Source organism: Trichechus manatus, unplaced genomic scaffold, assembly GCF_000243295.1.
Source record: "Trichechus manatus latirostris isolate Lorelei unplaced genomic scaffold, TriManLat1.0 scaffold00006, whole genome shotgun sequence".
Taxonomy (NCBI): domain Eukaryota; kingdom Metazoa; phylum Chordata; class Mammalia; order Sirenia; family Trichechidae; genus Trichechus; species Trichechus manatus.
The window spans coordinates 22,893,837-22,916,738 of record NW_004443942.1 but is presented as its reverse complement, the minus strand read 5'-3'; the positions used below and the strand labels follow the sequence as shown (position 1 = coordinate 22,916,738).

At 35.8% G+C, this 22,902-nt stretch overlaps 1 protein-coding gene across 4 annotated transcripts in view; it reads left to right on the top strand.

Moving 5' to 3' along the window:
• IMMP1L (inner mitochondrial membrane peptidase subunit 1) overlaps positions 1 to 22,902 on the top strand; it is a 99,111-nt gene that overhangs the window by 60,037 nt on the left and 16,172 nt on the right. For all 4 annotated transcript variants that reach the window (XM_023737971.1, XM_023737964.1, XM_004369748.3 and 1 more), the window contains 3 exons: positions 8,225 to 8,358; positions 10,223 to 10,311; positions 14,599 to 14,725. In XM_023737971.1, the coding sequence (XP_023593739.1) occupies positions 8,225 to 8,358; positions 10,223 to 10,311; positions 14,599 to 14,725 (350 nt within the window). The remainder of the gene's footprint in view (positions 1 to 8,224; positions 8,359 to 10,222; positions 10,312 to 14,598; positions 14,726 to 22,902) is intronic.

Sequence of the window (22,902 nt, the reverse complement as noted above, 5' to 3'; positions counted from 1 at the left end):
AGACAATCTCTGCCTTTTGATTGGATTTTTAATCTATTTATATTTAATGTTAGTATTGATATAGTTGAATAAACATGTGCCATTTTACTTTTTGTTTTCTCTATGTCTCATAGGAGCCCTGGTTGCACAGTGGTTAAGACCTCAGGCTGCTAACCAAAAGGTCGGCAGTTCAAATCCACCATCCACTCCTTGGAAACCCTGTGGTGCAGTCCTACTCTGTCCTTTAGGGTTGCTATGAGTCGGAATTGACTCCATAGCAATGAGTTTGTTTTTTCTTTTTGTATATGTCTCATATCTTTTTTTTATTTATCTATTTCTCCTTTACTGTTTTCTTTTGCATTAAGTGAATATTTTTACATGTATTTTTAAATATATTTTATATTTTTAATACAGCGTTTTAATTTCTTTAATGTTCTTTTTACTATTCTTTTTGACTTATTTTTCTAGTAGTTTTCTAGGGTTTACCATATTCATCTTAACTTATCAGAATCAGATTCAGATTTATATTAGCTTAATTCCAGTGAAGGGGGCAATAGTGGTTCAGTGGTAGAATCGGTTTGATTTCTGGCCAATGCACTTCAAGCATGTCCACCACCTGTTCATTGTTGGAGGCTTGTATGTTGCTATGATGTGGAACAGGTTTCTGTGGCGCTTCCAGACTAAGACAGACTAGGAAGAAAGGCCTAGTGATCTACTTCCAAAAAATTGGCCAGTGAAAATATTATGGATCACAATGGTCTGATCTACAACTGATCATGTGGGTGCCGCAGGACCAGGCAGCATTTCATTCTGTTGTGCGTGAAGGCACCATGAGTCGGAGGCCAACTTGATGGCAACTAACAGCAATTCCTGTGATATATAGAAACTTTGCTCCTATATAGCTCTATTCCCTTTCCCCCCTTCTTTTGATATTACAGCTATACATATACATTTGTTAATGTTATTAACCCAGTAATCCATTGTTATAATTATTTCTTTATCATCTGTAGTCATTTGCTTAGCCCAATACAACTTTGCTTTTACCAACTTCTTTTGTACTGTTATTGGCAAATATATGACACATATATTTCTATATGTTATAGGCTGAATAATTCATTATATACATAATATTGTATACAATTGCTTTTAAAATCAGTTTAGAGAAAAAGGAGAAAATCTGCATTTATACTATATTTTATAATTACATAATTACCTTTATCATGGTCTTTTTTTTTTTCATGTGGATTTGAATGACCATCTGGGATCACTTGCCTTTCTCCTTTAGAACTTCCTTTAGTATTTCTTATAGGGTGGGTCTGCTAGCCAAAAATAAAATCCATCAGTTTTGTTTATCTGGGAAAGTCTTTATTTAGACTTCATTTTTTGAAAGATAGTTTTGCTGATTTTGGGTCAACTGTGTTTTTCTTTGAGCACTTTGCATCTGTTATCCCACTGTCTTCTGGCCTCGTTTTCTGCTGAGAATTATGTTAATGTTATGGGGGTTCCCTTGTAAGTGTTGAATCATTTTTCTCTTTCTGCTTTCAAGATTTTCTTCTTGCCTTTGACCTTCAGCATTTTTGCCCTGATTTTTCTGTGTTTCACCTTGCATTTTTCCTGCTGAGAGTTTGTTGAGCTTCCCGGATGTGTAGGTTATTGTTTTTCAATAAATTTGGGAATTTTCAGCCATTAGTTTTTCAAATATTTTTTCTGCTTTTTTTCTGTCTACTCCTTCTGGTATTCCCATTACATGTATGTTGGGCACTTAATGGTGTCCAGATTTCTCTGAACTTCTGTTCATTTTCCTTCATTCTCTTCTCTCTCTGTTCCTTTGCTTGCATAATCTCTATTGATCTATCTTCAAGTTTGCTAATTCTTTCTTTTTTAAAGATAATTTACTGTGATTTGGATGAAAGTTTACACAGCAAATTAAGTTCCCATGTAACAATTTCTATTCATATCGTTCAGTGACATTGGTTACATTTTCCACATTGTGTCAACATTCTCATTAATTCTGTTTTGGTTGTTCTGTTTCCATTAATCTAAGTTCCCTGCCTCCTCCCTACTTCCAACCTTCTCATCTTTGCTTTAGGGTAAATGTTGACTGTTTGGTCTCTTACAGTTTTTTTTTTTTTTTTCTTTAAAGGAGCACAGTACTCATGGGTGATATTGTGTATTTTATGAGCCAATGTGTTATTTAACTGAAAGGTGACTTCTGGGAGTGGTTTCAGTTCAGAGTTTAAAGGGTATCTCAGGGCAGTATTCTCAGGTGTTCCTCTAGTCTTTACTGGTCCAATAAGTCTGGCCTTTTTAAAAGTTTTTTTGAGTTTTCTACAGTTTTCTCCCATTCTATCCAGGACCGTCTATTGTGTCCTTGGGGAAAACGGTAGGTAGTGGTAGCCAGGCATCATCTAGTTCTTTTGGTCTCAGGATAGATGAAGCCATGGTTCTTGTAGACAGTCCCTTAGACTAGTTTCTTCTTTGAGGCTTTAGTTTTCTTCTTTCTCTTTTGTTCCAGTCAAGTAGAGACCAATCGTTGTATCTTAGATGCCTGCTCGCAAGCTTTTAAGACCCCAGATGCTACTTACAAAACTGTGATGTAGAACATAAACTTTGCCAGTTTAAATCTACTGTGCAGCCCCTCTATTGAATTTTTTTTATTTCAGTTATTGTGCTTATCAACTTTAGAATTTTCATTTGATTCTTTTCATAATTTCTATTTATTGATATCCTCTACTGATCAGCCCATCATCCCTTCCTTTACTTCTTTAATCATGCTTTCCTTTACTTGTGTGGATATAATCATAATGGCTACTTTGATTATTTTTCTGTTAAATTAGACATCTGGTTGCTCTCACAGACAGTTTCTGTTTCTTGCTTACCACCACCCCACCCCAGTATATGATTCATACTTTGTTGTTTCTTTGCATGCCTCATAATTTTTTTTTTGTTGGAAACTGGACATTTAACATAATATTTTGTTACAACTCTGGGTACTAGTCCATCTCTTATCCAGGGCTTGTTATTGTTTATTTGTTTAGTGACTGGCTGAATTATTTTAGTGGCATCTATTCCTCCTCTCCACCCCCCACTACTGTGTTAACCCTCTGATGTTGCTGTTCAGGAAGGCACCCACTTTGGGTATGTCCAAGAAATCCAAGAAAACAGTGGTATTGTTAGGGCTCTCTTCCTCTCTTTCCAAAACCACACCCAACTGTTAAACTTCACTAATGCTTGCTGACTGCTCTATTATTTACAGCAATTCCCTGGAGGATAAATTGATGTGTATGTAAATTAATCCAGTCAGATTGGGGCTACTTTGAAGAAATAGTTGCTGAGTCAGTGTTTGATATTTGTTTTGACTTCAGGATCTTCCCATTTGTCTCTCTCCCCTCCCCCAGTTCTCTTCTGCAATTCAAACACCCAGTCTAGCCTGTATCTTCATTAAATCCACAAATCTCCCAATTGCTTTTCACCACAACCTGCACTGTTTTTGAGGGCATCTTTAGGCTTGAAATTCTCCTACCTCTGTTGCAAATGAAATTAGCTTTTTGGGGAAGAGATCAGGAACTATCTGTCTTACCACCTCAGGCAAAATCTCTGAGCCAGGACTCTGGAGCTGGGGGTGGGGGCAATGGTAAGCTTCTCTCTGAGTGACACCACTGCTTTAGAAGCAGAACACTTGGTGGAGGGTGAGGGCAATAGCCTGAGGTTTTCTTAGCTTGCCACTCTTGGCATGGAACCTCTACCTCATGAACCATTACAGGGTGAATCAGGGCCCTGGTATTCTCAGTGTGCTGCACACATGTAGAGCCCCCAACCTACAAGCAGAGCCTGGGCAGAAGAAGGGAGCCCTCACCTCTTGACTGCCCTTGCTCTGGACTTAGTCTCAGCAACAGGTAGCTGGGGCAGGATGAGAACACCAAAGTCCTGTTCCTGCTGGGAAGAAAGCTCTCCAACTGGCACCTGGGGGGAGAAGGAGCCTTGTATTTTGACTATAGAGATATAGAGTGGAGTTTTTGCCTTACTGAGCTGGTGGAGGGGGCAGAGAGAGTAGTCTTGTTTCAAATACAACAGACTCTCACCTTTTTACTGAATTTCTGTAGATTTTCTTAAACAGATGTTTCTTCCTTTGCTATTTGCCATTATGACCGTTTCCAGAGGCTTTAAATGGTGGTTTTTAAAAAATGATTTTTGCCAGTTTCACTGGGGAGTGTGTCAGTGGAGCTCTTCATGCTGTCATGCTGGAAATTAATCTTACATCCTTTAATTTGAAGTCCTTGAGTGGTGCAAATGGTTAATGTACTTGGTTGCTAACGAAAAGGTTGGAGATTCAAGTCCACTCAGAGGTACCTTGGAAGAAAGTTCTGGCGATCTACTTCCAAAAAATCAGTCATTGAAAACCCTATGGAACACAATTTTACTCTGACACACATGGGACTGCCATAAGTCAGAGTGACTCAATGGCAACTGGTTTAATCCTTTAATTTATTTTTAAATAGCACTTTCATTACATTTTTTTTTTATTTATAAAATCACTAATTTTTAAACTTCATCAGTTATAACTGTGAACCAGATTCCTAATGATGGGAGGAGTTACTTTTCATATTTCCCAAAAGATTTAATGAGAATACTTTCATTAAAATAAAAACCATATTAAGCCAATAATAGAAATTGATTGAAGTTTATTTAATATATGATTTGCAGATCAAGGTAACATTTCAACTAGGAAGTCAAAAATGTTCCAAAGATGAGAGATCCCCTAAAGACTCTTATACCCTATCTTATTGGCATTGCCATGGATAAAGGCCAGGGAACAGTTTTTATGTAACAGTTTACCCTAAAACACAGCTTTCAGTATGACCCTGGAGTTCCTGTTTCTCAAAACTGATTGCACATAGATAATTCTTCAAAAGAGCCAAATGCCTAAGGCAAAACAGCCTCCACTAAGCTGCTTACTAGGCTATTGTAGGTGACTTAAAGGTGACTTCAGGAAACTAGCCTCTTCAGGGCTCAAGGTTCAAAGAACACCTAAGGACAAATGGCCTGGGTGGGTCACCCCAACTCAATGGACCCTAAAAATCTGGATTCTGGGAGAATTAAAACAGTTTCTCATTTTTTAATAAGTTGCTGCCAACTATTTTCTTCCTCTAGTGAGTGTAAAATGGTGGCAGTAGCAGTAATGTCAGAACCTGTTTAACTTCATGAGGGTGTAGGATAATGCAAATCCCAAGCTTGATCCTCATTAGGCGAGGTCAGACATACCTATACTCTTGAACCTTGTTATCAATTCTGACACCAGCCATCCTTCCCATGGCACTGTCTGCTTCTCTTCTGGGTTCGATAATCCATTGCAATGGCCACACACAACTCACAGACCATACATACGTTAAGTGGTTTATTAAGGAGCAGGGTACAACTCGTGATTAAGATCATCAAGCTACAAGTCAGGATCAGGAAGCATGTATGCAGTCTCCTTTCTTCAGTGCCTCCTGTCAGCCCCCTGAGGTCAGGCTCCTCTTGACGCCCTGAGGAAAGGATCCCTTTGGCTCTGCCGTCTGTCACCCCTGGCTCTGCCTCTGGGCCCCTTCTGGGCCTCTCGTAGCCTTCAGTGTTACAGCCCTTGTCCGGTGTTATAGCTCTTTTAGGAGGTCCTTGCCTTCTCTCTCTGCTGCAGCTTTTTTCCTGCTGCTTCTCTTCCTGCTTTCTGTCTGACTTAACCTCTGTGAGGCTGGCTGTGTCTATATATACACAACTCCTTGTCAATTTCAAGGCGTGGCCTATCCCAGTGGTAGCCACAAACTGACCAATCCCCTCTCGATAGGCCACAGACACTTCACTTGTATAGTAGGCATGGCTAGGCTATAATTCACCTCATTTGAATAGTCTGTTAACCATTCCCTGTAAGGTGCATACCAATCACAGGGTAGGCTGCAGCCCTGGACCCGACAAAAAGTATCAGAACCAAGTTGTTTACAGTTTACCCAGGAAATGTCAATCAACCTGGACAAAAGTAACAAACCCTCTAGGGTAGAAAACTAGGGCAAAGGTAACTCATTACGGCCTAGGGAAAGAATCTCTCAAGCTGTTTTTCCAAAGAACCAAGGCAAATGGCCACATAAAAGAAGTCATTTCACCACAGTGAGAATAGCATTAACACATCTGTTCACTATCTGTATATCTTAATGACCGTGAGATCATCATTTTGAACATTATTACCATTCTATAATACTGATGATGTGGAACGTGTAGGAAATTTGGGTTCAATATTTATTTATTGTTTTAGTCAGACAAACTTCCTACATACTACGTTTTTTGCCAGGCCCTAGGATTCAAAGATGAGTAAAGCACAGTCACTGCCCACAGACTTGTAAACAAATATAATGTGTAGTAAGAGAAATAGATATAAACAAACATAGTGTGGTAAGTATTATAATCAATGTATGTTTAAGGTAGGTGAACAACACAAAGTAAGGTACATTGCTTAGAATGGTAGCCTGGAAAGATGCCAGGGGAGGAGACATAATAGACATAGGTAACTGAACACTAAAGTATGACCTCTAAAATTATATTATTTCATGGAAAGACAAATTAATGAGAAACTTAAATACCTAAAAACACATGTAATAAGGTTATGCGCAGTGTATGCCAGTTTCCAGGTGACTGATAGAGTAACTAACATTTATTGAAGTACTCTGCTATACAAACTATGTGTCTTATCATATACAATCCTCACAACAACCTTCTTAGGTACTGATATTAAGCCCATTACAGATGAGGACACTGAAACATAGGCAAAATAACCTCTTGAAGACCACATAGCTAATATGTGGCAGAGCCAGAATGCAAACTCAGGCAGACATATTCCAGAATGAACTTTCTTAATCATACACAAATGAACCATAAGTAATATAGTAACCCAGAGAAGAAAGAAAAGCTAGCCTAATGAGAGCATTTGAAGAAGACTTATAAATTAGATAGGTGATGAGTATCATGAAGAATACTCTAGGCATGGGTGTTAGCATAGGTAAATATTCACTGGGTGAAGTTTACTTGAAGAACAAACCAGTATAATTTGAGTAGTCAATTTAAGTAGGAGCATAAAGGAAACTCCGGTTGGAAACTGAGGATAGGATGAGAGCCAGCTGTCTAGGATCTTGAAAACGAGTCTAAGGTAATCATGGCTTGATCTAATAGCCATTGAGGTTATGGGAGCAAAGGGTGATATGGGATTCAGTGTTGCATAATGATTAAGTCTGGATTCCATCATTTACCAGCTTTGTGATGTTGAGCAAATTACTACTCTAAGGCTTTTTTCCCCCTTATCTAAACAATAAGGATACAAATAGTATCTACTTCACAGAAGTATTACATGTAAAGCTTGACATATAATAACTGTTGAGCAAGTGTTATTATTATTGATATGTTTTAGTAAATTTAATCTGGAAACAGTATGTAGTAGCCGAGGCCTAAGACTTAAGCCATTAGTTGAGAGATGTTCGGAACACGATTGTAGCAGATAAATAGAGAGGAAGGGACAGATACTGGAAATATTCATTTAAAATAATACTTTAAATTTATATGGCTTTAAAAAATCTATATTCTTTGAGCTGCTTTCATAGTATTCGTGCATTCACATCAGTAGTTAATAGCTGACAACTGAATGTAACTGTTTAATTTACAAAGCACTTTGACATGTGTTGCCGAATTTGATTGTCAGAACCATCCTATGAGATAATTATTATTGAGGCCCAGAGAGGTTAAGTAATCAAAGATCACGCAACAAGTTAATAAAGGAACCAGTTTAAAACTTGAACTTCATACACCTATTCTAGTGCTTTTCCCATTATATCACATTACATGAGGAGAACTGTTGTAGTATATACCAGGCAACAATATGAAAAATGTCATTAATACCTTTAAAGAGTTAATATTTTTTATTAAGTATCTGCCTTAATACCTTAATACCAAGAAATAACCAAGGTATGGAAAGGGATAGAGTAGTTACCTAATTCATGTATAAATTAGATAGTTAAATAGTAATCTCTGCTCAGAAGATCAAAACATTAAGTGACTATAATTTGCCACATAAAACTCTTTAGCAGAAATGAAAATAAGCTCTGTTTTTCTGTGCCGAACTGTATTAGCCATTTAGTACATTCTGGGTGATTGTAAAATATTTTACAATAGAGCTATTAAGTGTTTTTAAATAGTATTGATCATGAAACTTTTTGAAATTTACCATCAGGCCAATGGTGGCAGACTCTACATAGAACTATGCTTCGTGGTGTTCTGGGAAAAACCTTTCGACTTATTGGCTATACTATTCAGTATGGCTGTATAGTTCATTGTACGTTTGAATACGTTGGTGGTGTTGTCATGGTAAGTTTTACATTCAAGAATAATTATTTACACTATTTTTTAAAACTTTTTTAAATGGAAGGAAAATACATTTTTCTCTTAATTATAGTTGAAGATAAAGTGTGAAAGTTAAAACATAAAATTGTTCCAAATTTTGAGGTGTAAGAGATTTGGTTTGAATTGGCACTGATATAAACTCTAAGACCCATTACTTTAAATATGGTTGTGTATTTTGTTTCTGATAGAGGCATGAAAGGTCCTAGTAATAATCTAATAATAATAATTGCTACCACTTATTGAATGCTACTTACCTGCTGTGTTCTAGGATGTGTTTGGTATTTTACCTTTATTAACTCATTTAATCTTTTACACATGGTGAGATATTAGAAACCCATTTTACATATGAGGAAACTGAGGCTCAGAAAGCATAAGTAACTTGTTTGAGGTCCCACAATTAGTAAGTAGCAGATTTGGAATTTCAACAGAGATTTGTCCAATTTCCAAAACTCCTACTCTTAACCATCGCATTTAACTGTCATTAAAACAAGTTATCATTCTACCGGATGTCAGTATTAAAATGTTAAAGCTGCCTCCCCACCATTATGAATCTATCAACCATGAATTTTCTAACCTTTTATCATATAAATGAAAAAAAAAATTGATCGAATGGCCAGTCATGTTTTTTAATTAATTTTACCCTAATAGATTCACTACAGAATCGTGCAATCTCAAGTTGAATGTAGCTGAAGTAATGCAAATAAATATATCTAACTGAGAGTCCCCTCCTTGATTTTTTAAAAAAATTATTGTAGTAAAATATGTATAACAAAACGTTTGCCATTTTAACTATTCTTAAATGTACCATTCAGTGGCATTAATTACATACACCATGCTGTACAACCATCACCACTGTCCATTTCCAAATGTTTTTCATCACTCTAAATAGAAACTCAGTACCTCTTAAGCAATAACTTCCCATTTCCCCCTTCCTCCAGCCTCTGGTAACCACTAACACACTTTGGTCTTTATGCACTTGCCTATTCTGTATATTTCATATAAGTTGGATCCTACTCCTCCTTGATTTTTTAAAAGTTATATTGGTACTTGCATTGGGCTGCAGAGGTAGCAAACAAAGTTTCATTGTAGGAAGTTTTGAGTAAAAAGTTTTATTACACATAGAGTAAGTGGAGATTCTTATATTTAGATTTGTAAGTGGCAATAATTATTTATTCCAGTTTTGAGGTATATGTGAAGATTGTTGTTTTAAGACATACAAATATGAAAATTTCAAAACTTTCAGTGCATCTCATACCGGCAGTTTTCAGTAGAAAATTTAAGTTGCAGGCCCATGAAATGAGTAAGCTATTCTTTTGAAATGGGAGGAAGGGCATCAACTCATTGAGACTAGTATGATACCATTTAATAAGTTAGTATCATAAGCACTGGATGATATTTGACAGTATCATGAAAATCATTCATTCATTCAATAAATATTTACTGAGTATCAACTCTGTGCTAAGCACTGTTCTTGGCTTTGGCTATACAGCTAGGAACATGAGAGACAAGTTCCCTGCCCTCATGGAGCTTACATTCTACAGGGTGACCAAAATCTGGAAACATTTATAATGTTATTTTAGTCATATATTATAATGTAATATCAATAAACTATTTATAATATATTTGCTTGTGTTTCCAGACTTGGTTGGCCACTGCATAGCTGCCAACTTATTATGAATCATTCCTCAGAGATACTGTCTTACTATATTGTTCTTCAAAGCATAGGGAACATTTGCTTGATTTTCTTTCTTTTAAGTCTTTGCAGATGATTTATGTTGGATTAAAAAAGGTTTTGAACTCAAAGTACAAAATTACCTCTCTTTTTTAGTGTTCTGGACCATCAATGGAGCCTACAATTCAAAATTCAGATATTGTCTTTGCAGAAAATCTTAGTCGACATTTTTATGGTATCCAAAGGTAAATTTCCATCATGGATATTTTAAGTTTATGTGAAAATACACATACATATTATGTCCTTTCTGCAGTTTCTTAACTTTTGTCTTTAAAACTCCTTCATAAAAACCTAATTAACCAGCTAGATAAAACTTTGAGTCAAATATTTTCTCTAAGTTTGAGAAGTGTTAATGGTTTGTCTAAGCATGTGCAGTCTATTGGGTTATTGTTTCCCTTTTGTCATTGTCCAGAATAGTTAACCGTTCCTGTTATGACACAAATTCAAGTCTTCTTTACTGTTTTATTGGATCCTAGAATGTTTTGAAGGAGCCCTGGTGGCTCAGTGATTAAGCACTTCGCTGCTAACCAAAAGGTAGGTGGCTTGAACCCACCAGTGGCTCCGTGGGAGAAAAGACCTGCTGATCTGTTCCTGTAAAGATTACAGCCTAGGAAACCTTGTGGGGCAGTTCTACTCTGTCATATAGGGTCGCTATGAATTGGAATCCACTTGATGGCATACAACAACAATGTTTTGAGTCTGGAATAGGGACTTAAGGACTACATTGTATATACAAATTAATGCTTGACTGTTTCTAATTCTGAAACAGTAAATCTGTGTTAGTTTTTATCTCAGCGAACTGCAAGCTTGGCTTCCTTGAGCTAGTATTTAGCTTATGGCATAAGTAGCTTTAGGCACTCCTCTTTCACTATCAACCTTTGCTATAATCTGCTTCACATTACTAAAAAATAGTCAAGAATAGTGAAGAAACACTTTTAGCATTTTCTGATCTTTCACCAGCCTTAGACTCTGTAGATAGAAACTATCTCTTTGGCGAAATGTATGGTCTAGCAAAGGTCCCTAGGTAATTCTTCTACAGATATTTTACCTATATCAACTTTAAGATACCTAATTGATAGATATAGGGGTTATAAAATAAAACTTAAGTAACAGCGCTGTGTTCTAGCTCCCTTTTCTTTTCAACTCATGTCAAAATAGCATGATACAGCCTTTGGATTAATTGATGACCTACCCTCACCATAGTATTCCATGTTCCACGCTAACGGCGTGATTTTACTCTCATAATCCTGGAACATCCTTAACAAGAAACTGAACTTGTTGGCTAAGTAGTTTTTGAATGAACAGCTTAATATTGTCTTTTTTTGGTAGATACTTTTTTGCATTCAGATGAGTATACAAATAGCTATATTCAGTAAATTAAGATTCCTCGGAAGTTTCATTTTGTACTGTACTCATCTGGGGGGCTCATTCGGTGCAGGACAGCTCAAGATCTGCCATTTATAGGAGATATGCCAAAGCAACTTTTATAACCAAGACAGCCAGTTGATAACTTCTGGCTTAAATATATTACTGTCCTGAGTAGTCTTTGTATCTGATCTGCAGCACAGAATTCTGAGACTTCAAGGGAATCTCTGACCCTTGGCAAGAAGTCTTCTTGTTGGCTGCATGTTTCTAAAGCTATAATAGTCTTTCATTTAAGCAAGAATGAAAGTCTGAATATCTGGTATCTAAAGCCCATGGATTCTTTTCAGTCAACCACCCAGAATACTCATACTTCAGACAGTCATAATCGCTAATTACTACTTATTCTTTCAACACATAGTTGATGAGCACCTAATGTACAAGATGGGGTTCTGATTAAGCATTTGGCTGCTAACCAAACAGCAGTTCGAATCCATCAGCCACTCCTTGGAAACCATGTGGAGCAGTTCTACTCTGTCCTATAGGGTCGCTGTGAGTTGGAATCGACTCGATGGCAACAGGTTACGGATTAATGTATAAAATATGCTGTACATTATAGGGAATGTTGAGGTGAAATCTTTTCAAAAGCTTACAGTCTAATAGAATAATAAGGATGTTTATAAGTGAGAGAAGAAAATTTAAGTCATAGTTTTACTGACTTCCTTTAAAAGCTCTATTTGAAAGAGTTAGGAATCCAAGGAATATGTGTTTTGATATGCTTTATGCATGTATCTGGTTAAAGCAGTTGTCATTGAACCAATTCTACTCTGACACACATGGTGACTCCATATGTGTCAAAGTAGAAGAACTGTGCTCCATAGAGTTTTCATAGCTATGATCTTCTAGAAGCAGATCACCAAACCTTTCTTCCAAGGTGCCTCTAGGTGGGTTCGAACCACTTTCGATTAGTAGCTCAGCGCTTAACCATTTGGACCACCCAGGAACTCCCATATATCTGGTTAGACCACCAGAAAGCTACATCTGTATTAATATTGCTTTCTATAAAACACCTTGACTGAATTATAGTTTCTATGTTATCATTCAAGTACAGAGTTTATGTTTTAATGGTCATACTGATTATTTGATCAAAAAACTTAAGCTGAATAATACACCCATGGAAAGACTTTCTTCCCCTAAAGCTACCTAAAATTAACTTGGATATATCATGCTATAATCTTTATAGACTTGTTCATCTGAAACAATTCTACTGATACGGTTTCAGTTGGTTGGAAAGAATAGTTTATCCCAGTTTCAAAAAAGGGCAGCCTTATATTACCTCCAAATTATAGAATTTCATGATTTAATAGCCTTCAGCTCTTATCAAGAGTAGCCTCAAGAAGTGACCATTGTGAATGTTTCTGTATCTTCTATAAAATTTCTGATGAAGTTGGTGTCTTTTATTCCCCTACTTAGGAATTTTTTTAATAAATTTCTCTTTGACTTAGTTGTTAGGGAAAATTTTGCTTCACCTCCCAAACTGTTACTTTTTTTAGTTAATGTGATTAATCTTAATTTCTTTTTTGACTTAGTTACCAAAAAGTTTAGAACTCATTTTCACACTTGTATATAGCAACAAATAGGTTAAATGATTTAACTATCATTTTCCTTTTATTTTCTTGGCTTTTAACATTATTTTGGCACATGCACCTTTTATTATAAATCCATCAAGTTATTTCTGGAGCTAGGTATGAATAATAAGTAAATATATTAAATGCTTTGAAATATGTGTGTCAGTTAACAACTCAGAATTCACTTATTGCTCATTTTATGCAGAAAGAGCATTTTGTTCCATTTGTTTGGGGCAGCCCTAATTATGCATTCTTTTTCCGTGTCCCCTTCTTCCTTTCCACTTTTTCAGATCTTTCTTAGGTCAGTTACCAATTAGATTGCCACTTCTTCTATGAATCATGCTTTCCATATGTAATCTGGCCCATATTAATTTTTTTTTTATTGTGCTTTAAGTGAAAGTTTACAGTTCAAATTAGTTTCTCATACAAAAATTTATACACAAGTTGTTATGTGACCCTAGTTGCTCTCCTTATAATGTGACAGCACACTTCTTTCTACCTCGGATTTCCTGTGTCCAGTCAACCAGCCACTGTCCCTTTTTGCCTTCTCATCTCGCCTCCAGACAATTGCTGCTCATTTAGTCTCATGTATCAACTTGAGCTAAGAAGCACTCTCTTCACCAGTATCATTTTATATCTTATAGTCCAGTCTAATCTTTGTCTGAAGAGTTGGCTTCGGGAATGGTTTCAGTTCTGGGCTAACAGAGTCGAGGGGCCATGTCCTCTGGGGTCCCTCCAGTCTCAGTCAGACCATTAACTTTTTACTGTAATTTGAGTTCTGCACCCCACTTTTCTCCTGCTCCATCAGGGACTCTCTTTTGTGTTCCCTGTCAGGGCAGTCATTGGTGGTAGACCCATATTAATTTTATAAATTTGATATCAGATTATTTTTAATAATATGTATTTGTGCAGTTTCTTAACATTTTATTTGGTTGTGTCCTCTAAATTTTTCTGACTATGCTATAGTCTTTCTTACTATACTGTAAGTTATCTAGGTTATATAATTCATATACTGTTAATTCCTCAATTATTTGAGCTTTAGGGAAACATAGATGATGTTTCTATCATTCTTATGTGTTGTAGAGTGAGTAAAAAGGCTCACTAGTAAAACTTATTTAGTTAATTTGGGAATATTTATATGGAATTGTTTTTTCATAGTTTGGGTTCTAAAAATTTGGACACAAAAATAACACATAGTGGATATGGTGCAAAATAATTTTTATGGCATTATCAGGAACTTTAGAATCTTCTGATATATTTTCCATCACTCTCATTGTTGGATTCTAACCCATAAAAGTCAGTCACAAATAAAAAAGTCAGTAAAAAATGCTTCTCAAAGCTGGTAAAGGTATGGAAAGGTCAGTATATGAGAGGTTAAAAGATGTGGCTTCAAGTTGCTTTGTGAAAATGTTAAAGCAGTGCCATTTATGTGTTTATGTTTAATAAATAACATTGACGTTTCTTTGGCTTTTCCTCCCTCAGAGGTGACGTTGTGATTGCAAAAAGCCCGAGTGATCCAAAATCAAATATTTGTAAAAGAGTAATTGGTTTGGAAGGAGACAAAATCCTCAGCAGTAGTTCATCAGATTTCTTTAAAAGCCATAGTTATGTAAGTAACATTTCAATTATGTTATGTATTAATATCATAGTTGATTAAAACCAGCTGAACACACTGACAAAAAATTAGCTCTTATTCATATATTGAATGTGGAACATTGCTTCATTCGGTAGAGCTTGTGTATCAAGAACATTTTGGCTATTATATTTCATATATTTTAATTCCTTATAAAACCCTATATAAAATCTAAGTAATATTTGTTGCAGGCCAGATTCACTGATGGATGCTAAAATTATTGGACAAAAGTTTAAGGAAAAATAGTATATTTGCACAGTTTCAAAGTATCTCTCCCAAGATATTTATTAGAAAGGGAAAAACAGTAACTTGGCAGGGGAAAAACCTAGCAGATACCACCTGAACCAAATCATCAAGATTAACTTCACCAATAATAAGACATATCAACATAAGGTAGCCCCTGATATGAAGCACTGAGAAGGGCACATTACTTCTCTTGTATTCTTGAAAAGACAGTATAACCTCAGTCTAATCATGGGAAAACATCAAACAAATTTGAAAGGAGGGACATTCTACAACATAACTGACCAGTACTCTTCAAAAATGTCAAGGTCATGAAAAACTAGAAAAGACTGAGGAACTGTCACAGATTGGAGGATACAGAGGACATATGGCAAATAAATGCAGTCTGGGATCCTGGCTTAGAAAGTCATTCCACTGACCAGTTAGTAGAAACTAATTAGTGGAAAAGCTAGTAAAATCAAATAAAGCCTGTAGTTTAGTTTTTTTAAATCCTATTTAATTTTTTAAAATAGAAATTGTATATACCTTTGGTCTAGTCAACTTGCTGTCCAGTTAGAAGAAAGCAAGGGCAATAAAGTGGAAGAGTGAAGAGCAGATGTAATGTGTTAGCTCTTTCACCAATTACATGGCTGTGATGACAGAGCTTGTGGTGGGAGGCCCTTTTGTTTCCTTAGCAAGTAGTATTCTTGCTTTTATAACTGTAACTTAATTTTCTACTTCACTTTAAATTCTGTCACTATCAAATTATTGATACAGGTGTTTACAACTATTAACTAACTTTACCTCTGTCTTCATCCCCGATGTAAGCAAATAATTGAAGAGTTAAATTGTTTTCATCACTGTAAATTTATTTTGAACTATACTAGCCTCTGATTACCCTATAAGTAAATTTGATAGGTAGACTATTAAATAATCAATACTGCCTATAATAGACTATGGTTCAGCTCTGTAAATGTTTTTGATATTTGCTGCTATAGTTAAGCAAAGAGTAATTGTTAGCTGATGGTGATGATAATGTGGAAGATGATAGAATAGTGTCACTTGACATATTTTTCTTTGGCCATCATAAGCAGCATATTCTTTTATTCTTGAAAAAATGTCAAATTTTGCCATATGGTTTCACCTTCATATGGCTGTTAAACATTTCATGAGGCATTCTAGTCACTTCTAGGTTGCTTTAGCAACAAGTGTATACTTAGACCAGAAATAGTTTTGTCAATAGATAGAACAACAGAACAGATAAATGATACCATTGTTGCAGTTGTTTTGTTATTTTCTTTGTAAGAGTTATTAGAGAAGGAATATCAGGACAGATGGGTTTATAGTCTCTAAGTAATCAGAGAAGACAACCAGAGAACTGTGAGATAAAGAATTTTTTTGAATTAGTGAAAAGGATTGATTTGGCATTGAGACATACTCAATGATGGGCTTATTTTTTAGCGAAAAGCAGTGATTCTATATTAGGTCTGTTTTGTATAGCAGAGTATTTTATGCATATATAAATATGTATTTTATACTTATAATAAATACAGAGTATTTTCATGGAAAGTTATTAAACTACAGCATTTGAGTCAATCAAATAATTCTAAGTTTTCTTTCCTTAAATAGAATGTTCTATTTAAGGAAAATATTCATTGAAGTTTTTATATGTCTGATGAATGGATAAATTACAAGACACTGCCATTTTGTTCCTGGTATATTCCATTCACTTTGGCTTTGACATGTTTATAAATCTTGTCATATATTTATAAATCTTGTCTCATATATATATACACACACACACATGCATAATAATTAATATATGCCAACATTTACTATGTACTTACTTTATACCAGACTCTTTTGAGCTCTTTACAAGGGCTAATTTATATAACTCTCACAACAGCAACCCAACAAGATAGGTAATAGTATTTTACAGATGAGAAACCTGAACAACAGGGAGGTTAAATAAATTGCCCAATTTCAATTAACTACTGAGAGAGTTGGGATTCAAACACAAGTAGAATTTGTAGTCCTCGCCATTCCACTGTTTCCTCTCCTGAAATATCCCCTACCTATCTAATTATTATTTCTAGTCCCGTTTTATCAAATTATATTTCCTGAAAAATATATTTGTCATTATTATATTTTAAAAAGAAAGAGTACTGTTTCTGATCAGGGACAATAATATTTCTGAAAGAGAAACCAGTGATTTGTGAGCACCCTGTGCCATCCCCCCAACCCCCTACTTTTTCTAGTCTGAGTTATTCAAGCCTTAAGAATAGCTATTACAGAACCACTTTAGCATATGTGTTCCATTAATCAAGATGATTTATAACAAAAATTCATCCAAGTTTGGAGCACTCTGAAAAGATATCCAAAATGTTTGCAGTGTCTTTCCCTCTAGAGTGTTCCGCTTTTCAGCTATCTCAGAAGCACACTAGTGGTACTATATTTTATCAAAGGGTTTCTTTCCCTTTCCTATGTGTCCTCTTAGAAAATCGTTGTTTATAAGATGAAGACATTACTATTCAGATCCTGATTGAGCTGCTAAAGATTATCAATATTAAATGTGTTTTGAATTCCAGGCAAAAAACATTTATTCTTCTATATAGGTGCTTCAGCAAGCAAAACACCAAAAAGTTGAAGTCATTTGGAACCTACAATAGAGAGTTTAGCATATGAAAGAAATAGCATTGTTCATAAGTTGGAAAAAAGAATATAAGCAGATCATTGGTTAAGTGATGTGGAACCATTTTATTCATTCCAGAGTTCTGAAAGTTTTTGTGGCAAGCCATGTTTACGAACCATGATTTATTTTTTACATTAAGCATTTGGAAACTAAGCAGTCCCTAGCAAAGTGCTATTGCAGTGGGTTTTGCTCATTTTGATGGTACTGAGGCCAATAATTCTTTCCTTGGGTTATGGGGTGAGCACTGGCTACGAGGATATGAGCTTAATTTGTGACTCTTAAAAGAAACAAATTATATTTACCTGAAACATTTTGAGTAACTTAACTTTCTGTACTATGGGAATTCCTTAGTTTGCTGCTGGAAGTGCTAATTTGCAAAAACAAAAAAATTTATGTGGAAGTAGGAGCATTGAACAAATGTTATTGTTAGTTGCCATTGAGTCAGCTCCAACTCATGGCAACCTTATGTATAACAGTGAAATGTTGCCCAGTTCTATGCTATCTTCATGTTTGTTGGTATACTGAAGTCCATTGTTGTGGCTGTCGTGTCAGTCCGTCTGTATTAGGGTTTCCCTCACTTTCGCTGACCCTCCACTTTACCAAACATGATGTCCTTCTCTATTGATTGGTCTTTGCTGATGACATGTCCAGAGTAAGTGAGTTGAAGGCTTGCCATCCTCACTTCTAAGGAACATTCTGGTTATATTTCTTCACAAAGACTGATTTGTTCTTTCTTTTGCCAGTCCGTGGTATATTCAGTATTTTTTGCCAACACCACAATTCAAATGCATCTATTATTATTCTGTCTTTCTTTTTCATTGTTCAGCTTTTGCATGCATATGAGATGATTGAAAAGACCATGGTTTGGGTCAGGTGCACCTTAGTCAATGTGACATCTTTGCTTTTTTAAAATTTTAAAGAGATCTTTTGCAGCAGATTTGCCCAGTAAAATACATTATTTGATTTCTTGACTGCTGCTTCCATGGACATTGATTGTTGATCCAAGTAGAAATGACATCGTTGACAACTTCAGTTTTTTCTCCATTTACTATCATGTTGTGTATCAGTCCAGTTGTGAGAATTTCATTTTATGTTCAGATATACTCTATACTGAAGGCTTTAGTCTTTGACCTTCATCAGTAAGTGCTTCAAGCCGTCTTCGTTTTCAACAAGCAGGATTGTGTCATCTGCATATTGCAGGTTGTTAATGAGTCTGCCTCCAATCCTGACTCCACATTCTTCTTCATATAGTCAAGCTTTATGGATTATTTGTTAAACATGCAGAATGAATAAATAGAGTGAAAGGATACAACTTTGCCACACACCTTTTCCAGTTTTAAACTGCACAGTATCCCCTTGTTCTGTTTGAATACTGCATCTTGATCCATTTACAGGTTCCACGTGAGCACAATTAAGTGTTCTGGAATTCCCATTCTTGTAAACAGGAAATGCATAAAATGCATTGGCATTCTCTTATTGGTTTCTTCAGTAGGCCAAATGCAAAGTAAGTGCCTGTTTAATTTAGTATCCATTTCCCTAGGAAACACAGTGCCAGGGCTCAGGAAGTACAGTAAACTTTGTTATAAGACATAGTGAAGAAAAGAAAAAAAATCTTTATGATCTAATGAAGATAACATTGTGCAGTAGTTCAGGGCTGTGATTTTAACCTATAGTGAAACTGTGGTACAGTTAGGAATTTTGAAATATAGTGAATTCCTATTAGCAAACAAACATGCTATAAAATTTCCTATCTAAGTAAAAAACTGATAAACTTCCTTGACATCACATCCTCCTATAAGAAAGAGTTATGTATACTTACTCCGTTTATGATCCTCATATTCTCTCTTGAATGCATTCCAGTTAGACTTTGGTCCTCACCAGTTTATTGAAACAATTTTTGTCAAGGTCTCCATTGATTTCTCTGTTGTCAGTCCAGGGGTCAACTCTCGGTCCTCATCTTACTTGACCTATTGTTAGTATTTGAAATAGTTGTTCTCAATAAGTAGCTTCATTTGGGGGTGGGGGGAGGTACATCACTGTCTCTAGGTTTTCTTCCTGTCTTTCTGACTACTTCTCAGTTTCTTTTGCTGGCTCCTTCTCAGATCCCTGACCTCCAAACATTGGGGTGACTAAAGGTTCATTTTCAAACTTCTCTTGTCACTTTAGGTGACCTCTTCCTGTCTCATGGTTTTAAATATCATCTAACTCATTCCCAAATTTGTATCTCCAAACATGTCTTCCCTGAACTCTAGACTCATATATCTAGTTGTCTGCTTATTATCTCCACTTCAATGTCTAATGGTCATTTCAAACTTGGTATATCCAAAACTAAACTCTTGATTGTTCTTTCCAAACTGGCTCTTTCCAGACTTCTCCATCACAGTAACGCAACTCCTTTCTTGTCAGGCCATAAGCCTTGGAGTCATCCTTGACTCTCTGTCTCTCACCTCACATATAATCTGTTAATAAATCATGATAATTATGCCTTCTAAATATAGTCAGAATAAGACCATTTCTTGCTACCATCACTGCCAGCATCCAGGTGCAGCCTTCTCGCCTCTCTACTTCTTCCACAACTACTCTTCACACAGTAGCTAAAGTGATCCTTTTTAATAATGATCGTTTTTTAAAGAGTGGTTATGTCACTCTTATGCTTAAAGACTCCAGTGACTCCCCATCTTACTCATAATAAAAGCGAAAGGCCTTATGGTGGCCTATAAGACCTTACATGATCAGCCCCTCCCCCAACTACCTCTCTGACATCTTCTCTTCCCAGTTGCTACCATTTGTTCCCCTTTTTCTTATTCCTCAAACATGCCAAATATGCTTCCATGTCAGTTCCTTTGTACTTTTCTCTTGCTTCTTCTTTACTCCTGATATTCACAAGGCTTGTTCTCTCACTTAAGTTTAGTACTCATGTCCCCTTATCAGAGACACCTGCCTTCCCTGGCTACTCTGTATAAAATTGCAATCCCTGCCTCTGTCCTTTCCCCAGCACTCTTAATCTGCCTTATTCCAATTTATTTTTCTCCATAGCACTTTTCACTGCCTTATGTATTAAATTTTGGGTTGCTTATTGTCTGTTTTATTGCTCTAGAATGGGCTAGCACACTACAGCCCAGCAGCCAAATTCAACCTGCTGAGTGCTTTTGTAATTAAAGTTTTATTGGAACAGTCATGCTCATTTGTTTATGTATTGTCCGTGGATGCTTTTGCTAAAACGGCAGAGTTGAATAATTTTAACAGATATCGTATAGCCCACAAAGCGTACAATATTTACTTTCTATCCCTTTAGAGAAAAGGCTTGCTGACTCTTGCTCTAGAATATAATGTTCTTGAGGGCAGGAACTTGTTTTAATCACAGCTGATTCCCTAGCACCTAGACTGTGATTTGGCATTAGTAGGTGATTACTTGATAAATGGATAAATGAATATATGAAAAGGGTCTGTGTTTTCTAGTTTCTACTCTTACTTTGGTTGCTGCAGACTTGCTCCTGAGTAAGTGCATGGTATGAGGACTTTTCAGTAAGATAGTGCTGAACTGGCCATTCTGTGGTCATTCCAGTCTTCACAGAAGACTTCAAAGGTAAGCTGCTTCCATGGTAGGGCTACTTTACATAATGGCAGGTGAGAGTTATAGAACATATTGGAATGTCTCTGCTTATGGTGAGTTACTGTGTACCAGGAGAGTAGAAGTAGAGAGCTTATTGAATGTTTCTATCTTTCCCTAAGTGACCCCTGTTTGGACTGATGGTATTTTTCAGGCCTTTTATTAAGCAGACTAAAAATCCAACTGGCTCTGAACGGATTTATCACTTTAGAATACTCTGAACTGGGTGTAGACTAAATCTTTCAAGGGAGCAGTGGAATTGAGATACACTAGAACTACCTTGGAACCTTGGTGGTCCAGTGGTTAAGAGCTCGGTTGATAACTGAGCAGTTCGAATCCACCAGCCACTCCTTGGAAACTCTATGGGGCAGTTCTGATCTGTCCTATAGGGTCACTATGAGTCGAATCGACTCAATAGCGATGGGTTAGACCTACCTTCGTTTCATTTTGGAATGCTATAGTGGTTTTGTTGGGATGAAGGCCGTGTTGCCCTTGCAACATTCAGTGCCTACTAATTAGGCTGTGGGGTAATAAGAGTTTTCTACATTTCAGTAGAAATGCACGTGCCTTTTGGACATAACTACTACACAGATGTTTTGTTCTTTTGATCCTTTTATTGGTTGGCAGATTAACAATGGGTAAAGTTATTACCTTGAGTTTGTATTCTCCTTTAAATGTAAACTTCCGTTTTCTAGTGTTTATTTATTGTAACATGAAGAATCATTTTATAAATATTTTTAAAAATTGAAACTTTATATATTGAAATATTTATTTCTCAACCATAGCAGTCATTTTGTACATATTAATAGAAATATGATTATGGAGATTTCAGTATATTCTTGTGTTTAGAGCATAGCAATATTTTGCTACTTTAAAGGAAGCAGATCTGCATTAGTAAAAATTATGTTTTTATTTTTCTTCTAGAGCTATCAAAAATATCACACTATTTAAAACTTTCTTTTTTATCCTTGATACCACAGATTTCAGCATTATAGACAAAAGGAGAAAAGTTGTTCAGCAAATGATAGTCTGCTACCACAGAAGAGTGTTGTAGGTGAATAGGAATGAAGTATTACATTTTCCTTTGTGAATCATATGATGTTATTAACAAAATCATTGTTATTGGCAGAAATGTAAGATACAGAGAAAATCTTACATTCCAGAAATAACTAATTAAATGTTTCAGAGATGCACTAATGGTATCATGTTTTTAAAAGGACAACTTCGAAATAGGACAATAACCAGTAATAAAGCTGGTGTATAGTGTACTGGAAAATGTTTAAATAAAACTGATTGACAAAATGAAAAACACTCTCACTAATTAGACAGCATTTAGAAAATGGTCACTTTTTATAGTTTACGCTAATAGTCCCTTAATGTGTACCCTGTATTTAGGTTATAGTTCAGATCCTGAATAGCTTAGTGCTGTTTTTCTGTTTGTTTTAATATCATTTACTTTAGCTAAAAGTCACAGCCATATGGTCTTCTATTACCACTTGTATTATAAACAGAGAAGGTACTTCTGCGTAGGGAGACGAATCATCAGATTGAAAGGGTTTGTGTACTATAAGCTGCTGATACACTAAATCCTTATGTCATTTAAATAGAAGAACTACCTAATAATGTCAC